This window comes from Vombatus ursinus, unplaced genomic scaffold, assembly GCF_900497805.2.
Source record: "Vombatus ursinus unplaced genomic scaffold, bare-nosed wombat genome assembly UNPS02014789.1, whole genome shotgun sequence".
Taxonomy (NCBI): domain Eukaryota; kingdom Metazoa; phylum Chordata; class Mammalia; order Diprotodontia; family Vombatidae; genus Vombatus; species Vombatus ursinus.
The window spans coordinates 6,744,444-6,765,684 of NW_020954567.1; the positions used below are offsets into that span (position 1 = coordinate 6,744,444).

The following is a 21,241-nucleotide window of genomic DNA, read 5'->3' on the forward strand; positions in this document are numbered from 1 at the left end:
CCTAAAAAATGTGGTATTTTTTCTTTGATGGAATTATTTATTATCTATTATTTATATTCTTTGTTCTTTAATTCACCAATTCTTTGGGATTAAGTCTCCAATTACCTTTTAGTGCTTTTTTCAAAATCCTTTTAATTGAATATAATTTTTTAACATGTTATAGTCAGTGAAGAACATGTTTAATATTTATGTATTTGTTTTTAATATTTTATTCTCTACTGTGCAGCAAGTTTTCGTAAGCGTGCTATTCCCTCCTGAAAAGTTGGCCCCATCAGTTTCCTATTATGATGCAGCATGGGGTTGGATGAGTCCTTAACTCAGCTTCTGGGGCCAGAGGCTGCTCTTTGCCCTTCTGGGCATCAGCGATGCACCGGCTGTAAAACACCACTGGGACTGAGCCACTTGGGTTGCTGTGCCTCCGTCTGCTGAGCTTTCAAATCCCCAAGGCTGAGGACTCAATTTCTTTCACGTAGAATGGAAAATCAACAAGTAGGTGAAGGACCGAGGCCTGTTTCTGGGAGCCACACAGCCTAGGAGAGAAGGCCCTAAGGTGTCTTCCCTTGCAGAATGGTTTTTCTCCAGTATCCATGAGTGAAGAAGTCACTGAGATATCCCAGGAGCAAATAATGATTACAGTAGTAATAATAATGATGATGATAGCTAACATTTATACGGTGCTTACCATATGCCAGGTATTGTCCTAAGCATTTGACAATGATGATGGCATTTGGTCCTCACAAAAACCCTGGAATGTAGGTGATATCGTTATCCTTATTTTATAGATGAGGAAACTGAGGCAGAAAGAGGTCAAGTGACTTACCCAGGGTCACAAAGCTAATAAGTATCTGAGGCTGGATTTGAACTCTGATATTCCTGATTGTGGGTCTAGTGCTCTATTCACCTCACCCCCTAATTGGCTCTCAGTACTAAAAGGAATGTCTTTTACAATGAACAACAAGGAGGCCAGTGTCATTGGATCTCGGAGTATAGGGAAGGAGAGTAAGGTATAAAAAGACTAGGAAGGTAGAAAGGGGACAGGTTATAAAGAACTTTACTTCTTCATAATGAGAGTTCTCAGAAATTGTAAAGAGCTGCCTTGGTAGATTATTCATTCCCTTTTACTTTGAAATCACAGGTTGGGGAAGAAAGGAAAGAAAGAAAGAAAGAGAAAGAAAAAGAAAAAGAAAGAAAGAAAGAAAAAAGGAAAGGAAGTAAGGAAAGAAGAAAGGGAGGGAGGGAAGGAAGGAAGAGATATATATGGAGAGAGAGAGAAGAAAGGAAAGAAAGCCTAAGTTCTTCACTGGAATCTTATGCAATCTTTTCTATCAACTCTAAATTGCAAATCAATTTCTAGCTCGAGGTTTTGAAATCAGGGAGGAAAACAACCCCTTCCAGAGCAGAATACACAGGAGTTTTATCTACAAGCTTAGTGTCAACTTAACTTGATGCCCTTTGCCTCTTGCCTATTATCACGTGGGGACTGCCAATTCCCCATTCCCCTGCCGATGACCCAGAGATAACACATACCTCCTTCAGGATGTTCATAAACAATGCTTCTATTTCGTCTTCCTTTTTTGCTGCACTCGTTGTGCAAGCCTCCCGTGTCAAGGGGAACTAGAAATAAAGCAGTTAGTGTTTTGAATTTAGGGGAATGCATATAGGAAAAGCAATTAATTCCAAGGCAAGATGCATCCAGGCCATGGCGTGACCCCTCTGTTAGAATAAAATGATTTTGTGCCCTTTATCAAAGTCTAGGAAGGGAATGAGAAGGGGAAAAAGAAAAGTCAGTGGTCAAGATGGACCATTTTAATGTTGTTACAGAAGCAATTTCTCATCCTCCCCATCCCACCCCCTCCCCTCTGGCTTTCCCAAGAAAGTGGTTTTAGGACCAGATAGGACTGGAAGGCTTGCTCCTCTCTGGAGACACCGTGGGCATGAAAGCAACAAGAATAAGGGTGAAATAAAGGATACGAATTCAAAAGGGAACCAGCAGGAATCATTAAACATCATGATGTGCATTTCTTTCAAAACAAAACAAAACTGTCATTTGCCTAATTACCTGAACATGAAAAATGTCATTGAGGATGCAATACAACTTTTCATCCAGATAATTCTTGACTGTTTCCTCCAGATTGTGTTGTCTCTCCTTGTAATGTTTGCAGGTATCGAGGCCCAGGACGCTGGCCATGAGCAACTGAATGGTGTGGAAATACTGATGGATACTGACCTTAGTCAATCCTATAGCAATGACCCTGTATGGAAAGTCAAAGATCAAATTACAATTTTTGGTGAGAGGGGTCATGGAAACACTGACTTCTTCGTGGCTCAATTGAAATGGCCCTTTTTGATATTCTCTCTCTCTCTATCTCTCTCTCTCTTGCTCTGTCTCTCTGTCTCTCTGTGTCTCTCTGTGTGTCTCTCTCTCTTTCTCTCTCTCTCCCTCTCCTCTTACTTTTGCCTTCTTGCTGTCTCTGAAAGCTAAATTTTAATTCAATTCAACATTTATGAAACACTTACTATATGCCTAGAACATTGTGCTAGGTCCTGAGGAAGATACAGTAATCTGGCTTCTACTAATGTCTAGGGCAGTTTGTATGTTGCTGCATATGTGGAGAAGAATATGACTCCTGTCTGGTGGAGAGAATTCTGAGGGTGATGTTTTCTACCTGTGTAATTGTTGCCTCACACCCAAGCTATTACAGTGGCTTCCTCAAGTTAGGTACCTCCTTGTTTCCACTTTCAGAGTCTCCCCCTTGATCCCTACTAGATAATGCTGCCAGGTTAATTTTCCTGAGGCAACACTTTAATCATGAATATCATTCATCTTCTCGGAAATCTTCATTAGGAACTGGCAGAATGAAGACTTGCCCAGAAGAAATACAAGATATTTTGAATGACTGAAGAACTGTTCATTTTTTCCCCATTATACTTCTGGACTTGCTTGGATTCCTAGAGACTCCCAGAATGAATCTCCTCTAAGTGGCCCACTCTGTCCTGGTGTGAGTTAACAAGTCACATCTTGCTTCCCGCTGAAGAATTCCTTCACTTTTATGTATTCTTTGGTATAGTCTGATCTGTATAAATTCTCTGGTTACTATTTGCTTGGAAAAAATGAGTTTCCTCGCTATTCACTGTTCGTCAGTGGTCCTTTGTGTTACCAGAGTTTGGTGGGTAGGAACTAAGCTGGCGAGTGTAAGTTAAGGACTGCCCTCCCCCTTAAAAACTACCAGATTTGGACTTCTAAACCAGAGACATCTGAAGGGTGGCAGTTAGGTATAATTCTAGCCTGATGTCTTTCTCAGAGACTAGAGAAAATGAATTGCCAACATGCTATTGGGAAGGGGAAGGCAGGCCTCAGAAGCATTGCTGAGGCAAGCTGCACTTTTCTCTAGTCACATCTAACTATGCCACCTATGACATGTGTGTCGCCTGTATCTATATATTTTGAGAATCCACACTCAAAATCTGAAGACACCCCAGAGGTGAGAGCAACAAAATAAGGGAGAGACAAAGGGTATGACTTCTAAAGGGAATATGGGCACACACGTATTACTACACAAAGCTGAGATAAAAACACGGTCCCTTCCTTCACGGAAAATATAGTCCATTGCGAGGAGGGCTGGTAAAGACACAGATGCATAACACATAATAAAGTACATTGGAAAGATGATTGACAAAGTGCTAGAGGTTTAGAAAAATAGAAAAAAATGACAGATAAAAAATGCCCAAATCTGGATTTCTATAGGGCATTATGACGAGTGGCTAAAACATTGCAACACTGGACTTTTCTAAAGTATGACTAGGTGCCTCAAGGATTATCAAAACAGGTAAAGTCCTCCTGATTTTGAAGTTAAAACTAAAACCCCAAAAAAAAAAAAAGGAATGATTTTCAGTTTTTTTCTTATATTATAATTAACTGGTGAAAAAAACATAAAGCACAGGCATAAAACTTAACTGACTAGAAGCCATTGTCACCATTGCTATCATCTCTGAATACTTTAACATTTATTGCAAATCCTAGTATGTAAGCACCATGAAAAACTGTGGATGGTGTTACACTGAATAAGACAAAGGCCTCGTGACTTTTCCAGAGCTAATATAATTCCACGAAGGGATGCCGTCTGAGCCCACTATCAATTCGTCCTACCCAACATTTAGCTCTGATGTTGGTGCATCCTTTTATTCATCTCTCGTTCCTTTGTTCAGAAGCGGGAGCCACATGGCAAACCCAGAAACAGAGTGGAGTCTGTGGTTTGGAAGCAGCACAGTTATAAATGCTCCAAGAAGCAACCTTTGAGAATGACCTTCTGAGCCCAGGCCAGCAGAAGCTGATGCCGATGGTAGCCAAGCATGAAAATGCACAATCCAGGTAAGACCGAGATCAAAAGCACCATTCTGGAAGTCATCATCCTCACCTATTCCTCTGTTGTTTTGTATGGCAGGACAAAACATTTTGGGGGGTTGAAGTTTCATCACCCAAATGCCACATAATTCCTTTGCCATTCTGCCAAGTGAGGTTCCCAGAATGACTTGAAGTGACTCAGAGTAATGATCCAGGGTACAGTTATTTTCTAACCCAAAGTCAGATAGGAGACTTTGGGATAGAATCTGGGAGTTCAAACCCCATTTGAAGAAAAAGTTTCTTTCAGGCAGGGATCGATGGATTCTTTCTATAGTTATTTCACCTTCAGGTTCTAGGACTTCAGGGCAGTTTTCTTTTATGATTTCCTGAAGGATATTGTCCAGGCCCTTTTTTTCATCATGGCTTTCAGGCCTATAATTTTTAAATTGTCCCTCCTGGATCGATTTTCCAGGTCAGCTGTTTTACCCATGAGGTATTTTACTTTTTCATCTATTTTTTCATTTTTTTTTTGTTTCTGTTTGACTGGCAAAGGAATTATGTGGCGTTTGGGTGATGAAACTTCAACCCCCCAAAATGTGCTAAAGTGGATCTTTCCACTAGCTGGCTGGGCGACTCCTGTTTTGTACTGCTCCCCTTCCCCCAGGGTAAGAGGGGCCTTTCCCGTTAATCCCTCTAGCTACCTGCGCTACTGCACTGCTGCACCCCATCTTTCTTCTGGTTCAGCTCTTCCAGGTTTTTTTCTGGGGTGATAATTTCTGGGTTTTCAGAGGTTGACAGGGGAGGGTGAGAGCCACTACCTTTTTTCTCTGCCATCTTGACTCCCGGAAGCGGAAGTCTCCCTGAAGAAAAAGTTTCAAAGACAAACTAAAAATGCCTAAGCGCTTCTCTGGGTAGCTAGCTAGTTTGCCAGGGCATTTGTATCATGAGTTAAAGTGAGCCCAAAGGCTATTAGAGCTCAAGGGTTAGCAGATTTGGTGTCCATAGCAGCAGTTTCTGACATCCACGGCAGCAGAGAGCTTCCACAGTGAAGGCATCCAGCAAACAGCAGCTCAACAGAGAGATGAAAGCCAGAGAGGAACCCAGATGGATGGAGAAAGCAGCTCGCCTAGTGACATCAACAGGATGTCAGCAGCTTTGTAGCACCTGTGGTACTAGTGACCTCCTTGGGCCCCACTGTGCATACTTCATGATCATTCATATCATGCCCCAATCTCTCTGATGACCTCCAATCTGGCATCTCCAACTGCCTTTCAGACATCTTGAACTGGATGTCCAGGAGATGTAATATATCCAAAACAGAACTCATCTTTCCTCCTCCCAATTTCTCTGTTGCTGTAGGGGGCAACACCTTCCTCCCAGTCCTTCAGGATCACAACCTAGGAGTCATCCTGGATTCCTTACCATCTCTAACCGCCTCCCCCATATCCACACTGTTGCCAAGTTCTGTCCATTGCACCTCTGCACCCTCTCTCCAATCCACCCCCTTCTCTCCTCTGACATGGCCAATTCACTGGTGCAAGCCCTCCTCTCCTCAGGCCTGGATTATTACAATAGCTGCTGGTGGGTCTGCCTGCCTCAAGTCTCCCCCCACTTCAGTCCGTCCTCCACTCATCCATCAAAATGATTTTCCTCAAATGCAGGTCTGAGCACGTCAGCTCTCTAAGAAACTCCCTGTTGCCTCCAAGATCAAATACCAGATCTTCTGTTCGGCATTCAAAGCTCTTCATAACCTAGCCCTCTCCTGCCTTTCCAATCTTCTTATACCTTGCTCTCTGATATGTAGTCTTTGATCCATCGACATTGGCTTCTTGGCTGTTCCGTGAACAAGACCCTCTCTCCCTCGGCTCTGGGCATTCAATCTGGCTATCCTCCATGCCTGGAATCCTCTCTCTCTTCTCTGCTCTGACTATTGACCTCCCTGACTTCCCTGCTAAAATCCCACCTTCTACAGGAAACCTTCCCTAAGCCCTCTTAATTCCAGTGTTTTCCCTCTTTTAATTATTTCCTATTTATCCTCTCTATAGCTTGTTCTGTGTGTGTGTGTGTGTGTGTGTGTGTGTGTGTGTGTGTCTGTGTCTGTGTCTGTGTATGTTGTCTCCCTTATTCGACTGTGAGCTCCTTGTGGGCAGGGATTGCCTTTTGCCTCTTTTTGTATCCCCAGCACTTGGCACAGTGTCTGACACATAGTAAGTACTTAATAAATGTTCATTGATTGATACTGGTTATCCACACACATCCTCTATGAACATGAGGGAAGTTTTGTCACTTGTGTTGATTTGCTATATAATTCCATTTGAACTAGCACGTCCTCTGGTCATCTGGCAAAAGAAACACCTCAGTGGAGGCTTATGAACTCTCATTTTGAGTGGATACTGATCCACATCCACTATGTACCTTAAACTTGGGGTAGTGAGCTACAGGGGGGCACATATGAGAAACAAGTCAAGGTTGAAGATTTCAGAGTCATCTCTAACTGCTTTGGCTCCAACATCCATCCAGGGACCAAACCTTGATGAACCTTCCTTCTTCATGTCTCTTTTTTCTCTTCTCATCCCATCTCCCCCTGCTTCCCCTCTCCCTTCTCCTCCCAGTACAGTCCCTCGTTGCCTCACAACTGAGGCGCAACTATTGCAGTCGCTTCAGAAATCTATGTCCCTGCTTCTTTCCACTCTCAGACCTCCCCCTCAATGCCTGGCAGGTAATGCTGCCAGATTAATTTTCCTAAGACCATACTTTGATCATATCCTTCATCTCATAAATATTCAGTAGAAACTGTCAGGGGGAGGGCTTGGCCAGAAGAAATCCAGGGTCTTTTGGTTAACCTTTCATGCCCATACGCTCTTCACCAGCTCCATTTCAAGTTCCTAGGGCATGGAAGCTGAGTCTTGTCCTTCTGGGTCCCTTCTGTGGCACCTGGAATCACGTCTTAGCTCTTGGTAAATAAGCTCATTGTTGACTGATTAATCAAAATACTGGTTGGACCTGGCTTTGGGGAATCCCAGTCCCTGCCACTTTTACTTTTCTCAGAATGTAAAGTATCCCAATGCATCTCCCCCCACAGAGAGGGATACCAGAGCAGCCATGGGACTTTGGAAAGGGCACTAAATTTGGAGATGGGAGATCTAGATTTGAATCCTGGCTCTATCAACTACTTGATGTGAAAGTGGCTGAGTCACTCACCTTTCTGGGCCTCAGTCTCCTTAACTGCAAAATGGTGAGGGGTGGGGGCAGGTTTGAGCTAGATGCATACTAAGCTCTTTACCAGCTCCAAAATGTTATGACTTCAAAGCCTACATTTTGCAAATGTGTTCTGCTCCAGCTCACGCTTCTGGGTGTTTAGCCACTAGATCAGGTTGAGAAAGGGCCACTCATAGGCAATAAAAATAACCAGAGAAGTAGAAAAGAAAGACAGATGTGTTGCTGAGAGGACACATAAATTTTGTTTTCTGTAGGTTTCCCAAGGTGGTTTTGAGGACACTGACCTGTGCTTTTCAGCTTGCGCCAGATAACCTAGTTCACTAGCTAACTGGCTTTTTCCATATCCCGATACGCCTTCAAACATTAGAACTTTGCTGCTTTGTGACAGCAGAAATTCCTTCATATTATGCAGAAACAATCTGATCTCCTTATTGCGCCCTATTAGAAGATATGAAACAGGATAGGAAAGCCTGATCAAAGCAAAGCAAGATGGACTTTTTTGTTGGTGCCTAAAATGGTCCATGACAATACCATTTTTGATGTGTGACTTTCTATTTATGGCTATTTTAATATTTATATTTATAATACTTTTCTCTGGAAGATTTTGAGAACATTATGAGGAAAAAACCTAATTATATAGAACCTATAGTATATCCATGGCAAATTCATGTCACCTCTTGGTTTCTGCATCTGTAAAATGAGTATACCATATTTTAACTACTCACCACATGGGGATTTGTGTTGAAAGCCCTCTAGAAACCTTAAAGTAAACGTGTTTATAAGCATGAGTACTTATAATCCTATTCGTCCTCGTTATTGTTATTTCTGCTACCCATAAAGAGAATTATGCCACCAGGTTCCTTATCGCCCAGGGATAATCTCAGAGAAGTTTCACAACAGCTATGAGAAGTTATAATTCATGCTTCAAAACTAGGGGAGATGAGACACTGAGGAAAATACAAGGCAGATGCAGAGCCAAGAATGGGACCTAGGTATTTAATTTTTTTTTTAAATGAGGCCAAAGGTGGGTAGCCAGGTTAGCAAGGAGATTGCAAACTCTGCCACTACAGACCTCGGCAGGGAATTTGGTAATGTTTAGCTTGAAGAAGAAAAGACTTCAGGAGGCCAAGAGAGTATTCTTCAAAAGTTTAAAAGGACAGCATGTGGAAGAGAGAATACAGTTGCTTCCCTTGATCCTGGAGGACCAATAGCAAATACAAGTAAGGAGATTTGGGGTAAATGTAAGCAGAAAAATGCATTTTCAAGGAGAAAAAAAAAGAAGAAAACGGATGTGAAAATGGAAAAAATGCTAACTCAATTAAAGCGTTTGGAGAACGGAACAATGTGACATGAAAGAGAAAAGAAAGAACCACAAGTAAAAGATGTGAGGCTTTTTCCACACAGAAGGAAGCCGGAGCCTCTAAGGAAGAAGCAGCTACTTGCACCCAAGGAATCAGGACATAGACCTCTAGGAACCATCAGGAGAGAGACCATCTATTAAGAGTCAGAGAAGAAGATGCCAGTCATGGTCACGCTGACCTCACAATAACAGTGGAGAGGTCAGTTGTCTTCCCAGGACACAGACATGATGGAAGACTTCCTAAGATTTGTTAGATCTAATGACTACTACTCACTTTCAGAGATTTATATGGGAAAAAATAATATTCTCCAATTGATAAATGCTCTCAAAGGAAGAAATTCAAGCCACCACTAGCCCTGTGGAGGGGTGGAGGGGAATGCTTCAAATCATTCATAGAGAAATGTCATTTAAAGCAACTCTGAGGTTCCATCTCTTACCCACCATGTTTGTGAAGTTAATGAAAAAGAAGAATGACAAATATTGGAAGGACTGCAGGAAAACAGGCACATTTATGCACTGCTAGTGGTGCTGAGTTGGTATGGCCATTCTGGAAAGTAATCTGGAATTCTGGCCCCAAAGCTACAAAACTGTGTGTAATCTTTGACCCAGGAATTATGTCTCTATCCCAAAGAGAAGAAAGATAGATAAAAAGAACCTATATGTACAAAAATGTGTATAGCTGCTCTTCTTTGTGGTTGCAAAGATCTAACGGGGGAGGGAGAAGGAACTTGTGGCCTCGAGACCACATGTAGCCTCTAGGTCCTCAAATGCAGCCCTTTGACTGAATCCAAACTTCACAGAAGAAATCACCTCAATAAAAGGATTTGTTCTGTAGAACTTGGACTCAGTCAAAAGGCTGAAGCCAAGGACCTAGAAGGCCACATTTGGCCTCGAGGCTGCAGGTTCCCCACCCAGATAGAAACTGAGGGGTGCCCATCAACTGGAGAATGGCAGAACAGATTATGGTATACATATGTAATGAAAGACTATTTAGTCGTGAGAAATGATGAAATGGATGGTTTCAGAGAAACCTGGGAAGATTTGCATGAACTGATGCAGAGTGAAATGAGTAGAATTGGAACAGTTTAGACTATAATAACAACATTGTAAACATCAGCAACTTTGAAAGACTCAAAAACTCTAATCAAAACAATGACCAATCACAATACCAGAGAACTGGTAATGAGGAATGTTTCACCACCTATGGATAGAGAAATGATAGACTAAATATGCAAACTGAGACACATATTTTTGGACATGGACAATATAGGAATGTGTTTTTGTTGTTTACATTGTATATTTGTTACTGGGGTTTTGTCAAGAGAGATAAAAAAACAGAAAAAAATTAATTTAAACACAAGAAAAGAAAATTATACTGTCAGAAAGAATCTGTAAGCATTGCTCAAGTATCATAGATCTGGAACCTTGGAGGTTAACTAATCCATATTCTTCACTTTACAGATGAGATAACTGGGGCCCAGGGAGGTTAAGAGACTTTTCTGAAGGTTACACAGGAAATAAGCATCAGAGATGTTACTTAAAACCAGATCCAGTGCTCTTTTCATTGTGCCATGCTGCTAAAAAATATGAAGTCCTTGGCAAGAAACTCACCCTTTCCACCCCTCCACCTTTGAAACATACTCAAGTCACCATTCCTGACAACCATATTGAAGCCAGAGGAAGGAGGAGAAGGTTCCAGAGATACATCACTCATGGAAGACTTGAGTCTCTAATTAACTCCTGAGTCCAAACCACATGGATATGCCAAAGGGGCACCATGCCCCTCAGCTAGGCCTCTTCCTTCCAGTTTCAAAGCATGAGTATGACTATCTTGAGTTGTCCATAGGCTTCAGTGATGGTTGACTTTCCCCAAGGGAATTCGGTTATGGATGTAAAGCACTTAAAAACCTTAAAGTGCTACATAAATGCTTGTTACCATTATTATTGTTGTTGTTGTGTTTTGTTTTGGTGAGGCAGTTGGGGTTAAGTGACTTGCCCAGAGTTACATAGCTAGTAAGTATCAAGTGATCAAGGGTCTGAGGTCGAATTTGAACTCAGGCCTTCCTGACTCCACAGCCTGTGCTCTATCCACTGTGCCACCTAGCTGCCCCCCTTGTTGTTATTATCATAATTCTACAGTAGTCTGGAGATGACCCCTGCTGAGTTCAAGCACTGTTTATAGAGCAATACGGGGGTATGCTGGCAAATGTTCAACAACCTGGCTCTCTCTGGGGAAAAAAGAAAATGTATGTACACATTTTAAAGTTTAAACTGCATTATTAACATTTTCTTAAGTCACAATAAAAAAAAAACAATAAATAAAGTCCTAATTTGTTGTTGTTCAGTTGTGTCTGACTCTTCATGACCCCATTTGAAGTTTTCTCTGCAGAGATGCTGGGGTGGTTTGCCATTTCCTTCTCCAGCTCATTTTACAGATGAGGAAACTGAGGCAAACAGGATTAAGCAACTTGCTCAGGGTCACATAGCTAGTAAGTGTCTGAGACCAGATTTGAACTCAGGAAGATGAGTTTTCTGGACTCTAGTCCCAGCACTCTATGCACTATGGCGCCACCTAGCTGCCTTTGTGCCACCTAGATGCAGTAACTAGTGATTTCTGATGTATAAATACTCACACTGACATTGTAAAAATTGGTTCTCATAAGCAGTTAAACTGGGTCCCGAATACGCTTGACCTTACCCTAACCTGGTTGTAAACCTAGGCAAGCAGGTGCTTCAGATGGATATCTCCTCTGTGTGTGTGTGTGTGTGTGTGTGTGTGTGTGTGTGTGTGTGTGTGTGTGTGTGTGTGTGTGTGTGTGTGTGTGTTTGTGCGCGCAACCACGAAAGGCTAAGAAGTGTCTGTAGGGAGGTGGCATTGAGGGCAGGGCCTTCTGAAGGTGTCACAATTGCAGCAGCTATAGGGGTAGAAAGAGTAAGTACTGGGGGGACAAAGAAAGGTCACTAAAAAGTAGAGCCTGCTTGTCCTTTGATCTGAGCGTGCTCAATGGAGGTGGAATGTAAAATGACTAATAAGGACCTTTCATGCCCCCACGAAGCTTGGACACTAGCCTCCCAGCTGCGGGAGGTTCAGCCATTCTGTAAGGCAATTTGGAACCATGTCCAAAAATTACCAAATTGTGCATACCTTTTGCCTCAGCTATACCACTACTTGGCCTATGCCTAAAGAAATCAAAGAAAGGAAACAGATCTGTAGGCACAAAAATACTTACAACAATGCTTTTTGTGGGGGCCCAAAATGGGAAATTATAACCTGCCCCTGGGGAATGACTAAACAAATTGTGGTATATAAATGGAATGGAATATTATCATGTCACAAGAAATAATGTGATGGACAAATTCAAAGGAAACTGAACTGTAGCACAGAACATAGTGAACAGAACTAAGTGAATGATTTATCCAATGACAACATTGTCATTGATAACATTATAACATTGATAACAATGATAACATTACAGAGATAAACAACTTTAGAAGACTTTAGAATTCGGATCAATACAATGATAGTAAATGAATCCAAAAGAATGAAAATAAGACATGCCACTTACTTCCTGACAGAGGTGATGAATTTAAAATGCAGAAAGAGATGCACATTTTTCAGGCAGGGTTAATGTAGGAATTTGTTAGCCATGTATTGAGGGATTTGTTTTGGGTTTGAGGTTTTTTTTTTTTAATTTGTTCAATTGGGTTGGGGGGGAGAGGGAAGGATAGACTAATTTTTTAAAAATCTTGTTACTTAAAAATAAACTATTAAAAAAAACTTCAGCCTCCCAACTGATGGTTTGAGTAGTTAGTAAGTTATTGAATTCTATTCTGATCACCATTCTGTATAGAGTGAGATTCAAACTCACCCTCTCAGAGTGAGGCTGGCTACAACCCCTGAGGCATTGGGGCAGCTTTTTCTAATGCTATTGGCTTGATCCCATTCCAGTATGTTTCCCACACTGTTGGCTTACAGTGATTAGCACCCCAGCTCTATAGAACTAATTAACATTGTTTTAGGCACAGGTCTATAGCTAGCACCCTCTTAGTTCAGGTTCAATGTTAGGTTGAAATGAGGCACTTGCAAGGTTAGTAATACTTAGCTTTTTAGGATGTAACCCTACTCATCTCCATCTGGAAACATGTCTGGTCAGTCAGTCATCAGGGTGACTTGCTAGTGGTCTTGGGCACTCATCAAGCCTGCAAGGTGGGGGCTACACAAGGTTGGGACCTTTTATGTTCCCAGACCAGGAAGCTGCATCTGGGAAACCGAGGCCAAGCAGGTTGTATGGGGGAAGGAAGGAAATGGTGTCAGGAAACTACTGGTCTTACCATAAATATCAATTAACTTTTACAAAATTATATTTGCTGAGAAGGTATAGCAAACACAGAAGTTATGAACATGATTTTCTGAGGGGCATACTCTCCCCTGTGCCATCGTGGTCCTTGGAGAGGACCTACAATAGCTCCTACATAGCATTTACCCCACCAGATTCACTCCCAAATGCGGTATAGCTTCTGGATGACCCCAGGTCAGCTACCTCTTGGCTGGGGCCCAGGGGTCATGCAACCGGGCCTCCGTATTGGTATGTAAAGCCACAAAACCTGGCATGGACCCTGAGTCCCAGACCTTGGGTTGGCCCTTCTGACCTTCCAAAGTTCATGGGGCTATAACTGTTGCTAATATTTTTTCATGTTGTGGGAGGTCAGGACAAACACAAAGACGTAAACAACAGGAGCTCATATTCACATAGTGGATGCGGGTTGAGGGTGGCTCAGGACCTCTCCTCTCACAGCATTGTTTCTCCCCCATACAGCAGCTAGGTAGAGGAAAATGAAGACAACCTCTCTTGGCCAGTCAGTCCATCTGAATGCACCCCAATTACATGCTCATCAAAAGTCCTTTTCTTTATCATATGGTTATCAGTTGAGAACAAGTTATAGAATGTCTGTGAGGAATTGCATCAGCCCCCTTCCCTTACACTCGTGGCTCTTTTGTGCTTAGCATTCCCTTTGCGATATTGAAATAAAGGATTTCTTCTCTACCTGATGCACATTTATATGGTGGGTACCTTTTTATTTCCCCCCATTTTGGGGGAAACCCTGAACTAGAGCCAAAAGTGGAATTTCAATGGTAGGAGAAACAAGCCAATGAATGAGCATATTTCCCTAATCAGGAAATGAACCTTGTATACAACTGATGGGCTGAGTATAGAGAGGAAGTAGGTAGCTTCAGCCTCAGAAGCAGCTGCCTTCAACAAGGATGAAGTAGAGATTCAAATGCAAAGGACAGACATTTGACTTCATAGGAATCACTGACCTGGTGGGACCAAGGATGGATGAATAAATGGTGTCCATGGGAGCAGAGCAATATAGTTGCTATTATTAATTAGCAATGTTATTGTTACTAATTGTTAATTAATATAATTATAATATAGTACTTGAATTGAAGGAGAAGGAACCTATAAAGGTGGACTTGGGAATAGTAAGGAAGACCAAAGCTTGAATTTACAAAGGGGAGATTTGGGAAGATTAGAAAAGGACTTGAAGAGAAAAAGCAGGAAGCCAAAGATGAGAAGAGAAGGAGGAGAAGCACTGTGGTGCCAAGGAAAGATCAAGGGGACTGGATTCAGAGGACCTGGGTCAAAATCATGGCTCTGCCACTCGACCTTTGGCAAGTAACTTTCCCTAGCTGTGCACCAGCTTCTTCATCTGTGAAATGAAAGGATGGACTACATGACATTGGAGATTCCTTCCAGCTCTAAATCTATGACCCTAAGGACTTGAGCAAACAAGACTTCAGGAAGAGGAGAAAAATAAGGCCAAGGGATACAGAGAAGGACATAAGGAAAAGGAGGAGGACTGGAGTGGAAGGAGAAGCAGAAAGAAAAGAGGTCAAGAAGAATGAGGGCCAGGAAAATGCAGCACTCTATTTTGTAGGCATTGGCATAAGGATGGTCTCAAAGCCTCTAAATTAATAAGGACCTAGGAATGTGAAAAGATTGTAATTCTTTCACATTTTGATTTTCCTCCCTAGCCTCAGGGACTCTTCAAACAAACTGGGAGTGGGAGAATAAGACAGTCCTTTTCCTAGTCCACATAACCCTTTGTACCATACCTCCTAACCCCACTTAACAGAGAAAAGATAATTGCACGATCTTCTTCTGGTGATGGATGTTATATGGATGCAAATCATGGAATTCACACTGTTCCCTGCACAGACTCTAATGCTCTAACCAATTTCTAAAGGGGAGGGGAAAAGAAGTCATCTAACGAGTCTTATGGACAGGGAATTCATTGCTTGATTTAGATTTGTTTGAAAGATATGAATAAGCGAAAGATAAAAATTAAAAACATTTTTAAAAGACACGTGAGATGATTGAAGCAAAGGTTGGTACAAGAGGATGAATTTAAGAGTTTGGCACAATGTCTGAATGATAATCTCAGACTGCCAAAGCTCATGATGAACCGTAGCTTCAACAAGAAAGCTAAGGATGGCAAAAGATAAAAAATAAATAAATAAATAAAAAGTTGTATTAGGGAAAGTAGAAGACTTAAAAGGAGACCAGGACTATTCTTCAGGGACGGTATGATGATGACAGACAATGGAAAGTAGAAAATGAGTCAGTTGTTCAACTCATTGTGATCTGCTTTTCTCTGCCAAGGAGACTGATTTTATTCTAGGAATAATAGAATAAAAATAACTACTAGGGATGTGGTATCAAAGGTAAGTAAGGAGATGGTAAGAGAGCACCCACCTGCCCTTCATGAATTCAGGTCACCTGTCCCAGAGGAAGGGCACTTCAAAACCTGGTGGATGTGATCACTGGGGCATGATAAATAAAAACAAAAGAAATGCCATTTGATTCAAGAAGGACAAAACGTGTCCCATTTTTCAAAAGATTAAAGGAAATCGAATCTTTAAACTATAGAACTATGAGCTTGACTCCAATTCCTGACAAAATTCTAGGGTTATTAGTAGATATTTAGAAAAGAAAAAAAAAAAGCAGTGGCCAGAGAGACATAGTGCCATTCTATAAAGACGAGGTCATGTCAAACTAAAAGATCATTTCCTCTTTGGATAGGTTAATGAGACTGCTAGATTGGGGTAATAATATGGATATAGTTTATCTAGATTTTAGCAAAGCATCTAATGAAGTTATGACCCTTCCTCCTTCCCTCACTTCATAACATGCACAGAGCAGCTCTGATTACTTCCTATCTTCGGTGAAGACACTTTTAATTGACTGCAGAGCTGAAACTCTGTGTATATATAGCAATGGAGCAATTCCAGACACTCTGGTTTCCCTTTGCACCTCAGCCTTGAGCAAGGTAGATGCCAACGGCTCCAGAGTCTTCTCCCCACCAGCCCTCCCTAAGGTTGTCTGGCCTCCTAAGCAAGTCTGGGAGGGGGCTGCATCTGGCTCCCAGCTCCTTTCCTTCGGTAGCGGGCCTTCTGAGATCTCAAAAAGCAGCTGGCATCTTCCCCTCCCTTCCCAGGCACCAGAGCAGTGGGGTATCAATTACACCAAACAGTCGCCGGTGACAACAGCTGCAGTGGGAGAGACAGAAGCTGATTGGCTGGAAAAGGAGGAGTCGCTCAGAGAGAAATGGCCAGAAGGAAAAAAAGCCCACATAGCTCTGATTGGGCTGGACTCCCTCAGCAGAGATGAAAATGTAAAATAGCTAACAAGGAACCCTAAAAATGTAAAATAGCTAACAAGGAACCCTCTCGCAAAGTTCCCAAGGAGGCTAGCATCTTAGTATCTCAACTGATTGCAATTATCTTATGATTTGTAATTGCTTAGCATTCTCTTTTCTGTGCAGGGAATAAAACTGTTCCATATCTTAATTCTTTTTTGTACTCGGGGTACCTTTTTTCACCTCTTCCCCTGCTGGGGAGGTCACTTTAGACTACAGCCCAAAATAGAATTGTCCCTGAGGGGTCAGGTAGCACTACAATGAAGGCACTAAGAACCTGCTTCTCACTACTGAGGAGCCAGAGCGACTGGACACAAGGCAAACACTAAAATGACAGGGGTTAGTAAAGGTCATTGGCCCCCGAGGCCAGCCCTTGTACTAGCCAAGTCTCTCATGCTGTCCTTGGGGGAAAGACAGAGGGACATGGGTAGACAAATGCTAACATACATGGCAGAATCCAGACTCAAAAAGACCTTGACAAGCTAGAACACTGAGCTAAATCTAATGAGATGAAATTTAACAATGATAAAGTCTCACAGGAATTTAGAAATCAACTCCACAAGTAAAATATTTTAGAGATATGGAGAGAATCTATTTGGAGAAGTCTCTGGTTTTTTTGTTTCTTAGCTTGGTTGGGGAAAAGAGGATCACCGAAGAGACAGAACAACTGCTCACATGAGGGGAGGGAAGGAGGAATAAGCATTTATTGAGTGCCTACTGTACGGTAGGAGCTTTGCAAATTTTACCTCATTTGATCCTCACAACCATCCTGGGAGGTAGGAGCTATTATTATCCTCATTTTATAAATGAGGAAACTGAGACAGGTAGTGGTCAATGACTTGCCCAGGGTCACAAAGCTATTAAGGGACCCTAGTCCTTTCTGAGTCTAGGTCCCCAGCTTGATTCAACCTATCCATTGTGCCACCTAGCTATAAATGTCCTGATTTTTTAAAAAAGAGCCTTTTATTTAGTTTTCAAAAATTTTATTTTATTTTCAGTTCCAAAATCTCTTCCTCCCTCCATCCCCTTCTCTACCCACTGAAATGTCCTGAATTTCAAGAGAGATAAGAGAATGGAGTCTGTATGTTATACGCCAGTGAGCTTCTGTTCAATTCCTGGCAAAATTATCAGATATATCATTAAAGGGAGGGTCAGGAAAATCTGAAAAAAGAAACGGTTACCACAAAGAGCCAGCATAACTTCACCAAGAACACTCCATGCCAGACTGACCTCATTTTCTTTTCTGATGGGATTATTAGGCTGGTGGATCATGGAAATGCTATAGACTTAGTTTACTTAGATCTCAACAAAGCATTTGATAAAATCTCTTATGCTTGCTGTGTGGAGAAGCAAGGGTCATATAATCATACCGTTAGGTCCCTTTGGATCTGGTTCAATGTACAAACCCAAAGTGTATTTACTAATGGCTTTATGCCATTGCTAGAGGAGGTCTTTAAGGAAAGACCAACGTGATCACTTGTTAGTGGTGTTGTAGATGGGACAGTGGATTGACTTCAAGAGCCCAGGAGACCTGAGTTCAAATCCTGCTTAGACACTTACTAACTACCTGACCCCAGGCAGGTCTCTTAACCTGTTTTGGCCTTTGCTTCCTCATCGGTAAAATGAAAGGCCCCAGGGTCCTTTCCAACACTAAATCTGTGATCCTGTACTATTTAACATTTTTATCAATGACTTGAAGGCATCATTGGAGTGCTGATCAAATTTGCAGATGACACAAATCTTGGATAGACACTAACATGTGACACTGCACATTTTGAGCACCTGGATGAATTGCAAGGCACTTTGCTGGAGTCTGTGGATTGAAAGACAAGAAAACAAAGCAGTCCCTGCGCAAAGATGGATGCAACATGCACACAGATAATTAAACATGAGATAATTTGAGGAGGAAGGGAACACAAATGGAGCCATTAGTATTCAAAAAGATAGAATGCTAGGCAAAATCAAAGAAGATGAAATTTAATAGTAATAAATGTAAGGTCATACACTGGATTTAAAAAATAGCTTCGGAAATACATGATGGGAGAAGCATGACTGAATTGAAATTGCCCTGAAAAAAGACCCTCCCCTGGGGTTTTAGTAGACTGAATGCTCGGTGGCTCAGTGAATAGAGAGCTAGACTTGTAGTCAGGAAGATCTCAGTCTGAATCCTGCTTCATTCACTGGAGCTAGGTAACTCTGGGCAAGTCAATGACCCTCTCTCCACCCTGGTTTCCTCACCTGTAATAGGAAGATATTAATAGCACCTACTTCACAGGGTTGTTGTGATGATGAAATGAAATAACATGTACGGTGCCTTGTTAGGCTGCAGTGAGAGGCAGAACATTAAGGATTAAGAAGCTAACAGTTCTGGCCAGAACTCATCTGGAGGATTGTGCTTAGTTCTTGGTGACATATTTTAAGAAAGACGGACAAGCTGGGCAGAATGCAGAGGAAGACAAGCAGTATGATAAAGGCATCAAGGGAGACACTACATCCTTTGGGGGAACCTTTCATGAGTGGATAAAATACTCAGGAGCCATTTGCCTTTCCATCTATCACCCCAGGAGAAGTGGATGACATTCTTGGGGACACTCACTCAGCTGCTCTATCTAGGCCAAAAGCCTTGGGGGTAGCCCCAAGCAAAACAGGCAGGAACAGGAGATTTTTAAATCTAGAGTTGAGAAGATTGAGCTAAGACATGTTAACTGTCTTAGTCTCCTTGGCCCCAAAGGGCAAAATTAGGAGCAAGAAGGGAATTAACATTGCAGAGAGGTAGGTTGAGGTTCAGTATGAGGAAAGTTTCCTAACAATTAGAACCATTCAGAAATAAAACTGGCTGCCTTTGGAAGCAGTGAGTTATTTCTCCTTAACTACAAATCTTTAAGAGAAGGCTGAATGACTGTTTAAATATAGAATGTATTCGTGTTCAGGCACGGGTTGGGCCAGCCCTAAGGTTCTGCGGGTCTGGGTGACATCCTAACAATTAGAGAGCTCCAAAATTGGAATTGGAGGGTTTGGGAAGATACTGAGATCCCCTCCTGGAGGTCTTCAAGTGGAGACTGAATAACCACTCCTTGGAGATGTTGTTGGTAAGATTCCTATTCAGGTACAGGTAAGGCAAGACGACCTGAGGTCCCTTCAGCTCTAAAATGTTAGGATTCTACAAGTGTAGAATGGCCTTATGTGGGGCTGCCATAAAGTCTTTGTGCACATCTAAACTAAAATGACCTATACTGTAGGTGTGATGGCAGCAATCTGTAAGTGATATTTGAAAGCACATCTGTTAACATTGTAGACAACTGCATTACACAACTGTGTTCTTCTAGGCCCTGTGACAAAGGAAAATTGATTGTTGTAGATGAGGAGACAAATTGTGTCCTCTGGTCGGCCCACTTGAAATGTCTATCATGTGTGAGAAGAAAATTCTATTTGTTCATAAGTGGCAATGCTGCCTACACTTATACAATCTCCGTTATCAAAATCAAGTCAACAATCATTTATTATTACCTACTATGGGCCAGGCATTGCACTATGGTCTGGGGATCCAAAAACAAACAAACAAACAAAAAACCCAACAACAACAACAAGGGCAAAAGAGAGTCCTTACCCTCAAGATGCTTATAGTCTAACGGGACAGACATCATATAAACAACCAGGTACCAGTCAAGTCATTCAGGTCCAGTCAACCTGCATGGGCTATTTTTCTTATGTCATTTCATTAAATGCCTTTGCTTTGAACTAATTTTGTCATCTGGCTGAGTATTAAGGGTAAATACATCCCTGGGGGCTTGTGAGCTACGGATTTAGAACTAGTTGAAGAATTAGAACCAAAGAGTAGTCATTAATGAGTTGATGTCAGAGGGAAGTCTCTAGTGGAATGTCTTAAGATCTTTTATGTTATTGTTTAACTTTTTTTTTTAAATCATTGAGTTAAAAGCCTATTGCATTTGCAGGTAACATCAAGCTAGGAGGGTAGGTAACTAACACATTGAATAACAGTGCCAGGATCCAAAAAGATCCCAATAGGCCAGAATCAACCAATTAACAATCACCAAGCATTTATCAAGTGCCTACTGTGTTTGAGGCTCTGCAATAGATAGACACTAGGGAGACAAACAGAAAAGTGAGAGTCTCTGTTCTGAAGATCTGGCATTTCACAGGGTGAATCCAGCACATTCACAGGAACTAACTGAACAACGATATGGAACAGAGACATTTTTGCAGTGCTTAAAAGCTTGGAAAACACTTTCTATGCATCATCTAGGGAACAGACTCCCTCCTGACCTGCAACTCTTAGAATCCTTGGCTTCTTTGAAAACTCAGTTCAAGTGCTACTTCCTACTTGAGACCTTTCCTGATTTCGCCCCCACCCTCCCAGCTGCGAGTGTCTCCCCTCCTTGCAAAATGATCTTATATTTGCTTTCTTCATCTGTTGTTTCCCTTGGTACAGTATAGGCTGCTTAAGGGAGATTGGGGGACTGTTTCATTTTTGTTTCTGTACCTCAAGCACCTGGCACGGAAGACCCATTTAAAAAATGCTTGTTGATTGAATGACTGAGCCTCACAATAACCAAGTGAGACAGGTGTTACAGATATTATTGATTATTGATACAGATATT

The 21,241-nt window shown here is 41.8% G+C and overlaps 1 protein-coding gene across 1 annotated transcript in view; it reads right to left on the reverse strand.

Moving 5' to 3' along the window:
- Positions 1 to 21,241, reverse strand: part of ADCY10 (adenylate cyclase 10) — a 127,725-nt gene that overhangs the window by 55,192 nt on the left and 51,292 nt on the right. The window contains 3 exon segments of the mRNA XM_027868597.1: positions 1,528 to 1,614; positions 2,060 to 2,252; positions 7,846 to 7,999. Coding sequence (XP_027724398.1) covers positions 1,528 to 1,614; positions 2,060 to 2,252; positions 7,846 to 7,999 — 434 coding nt within the window.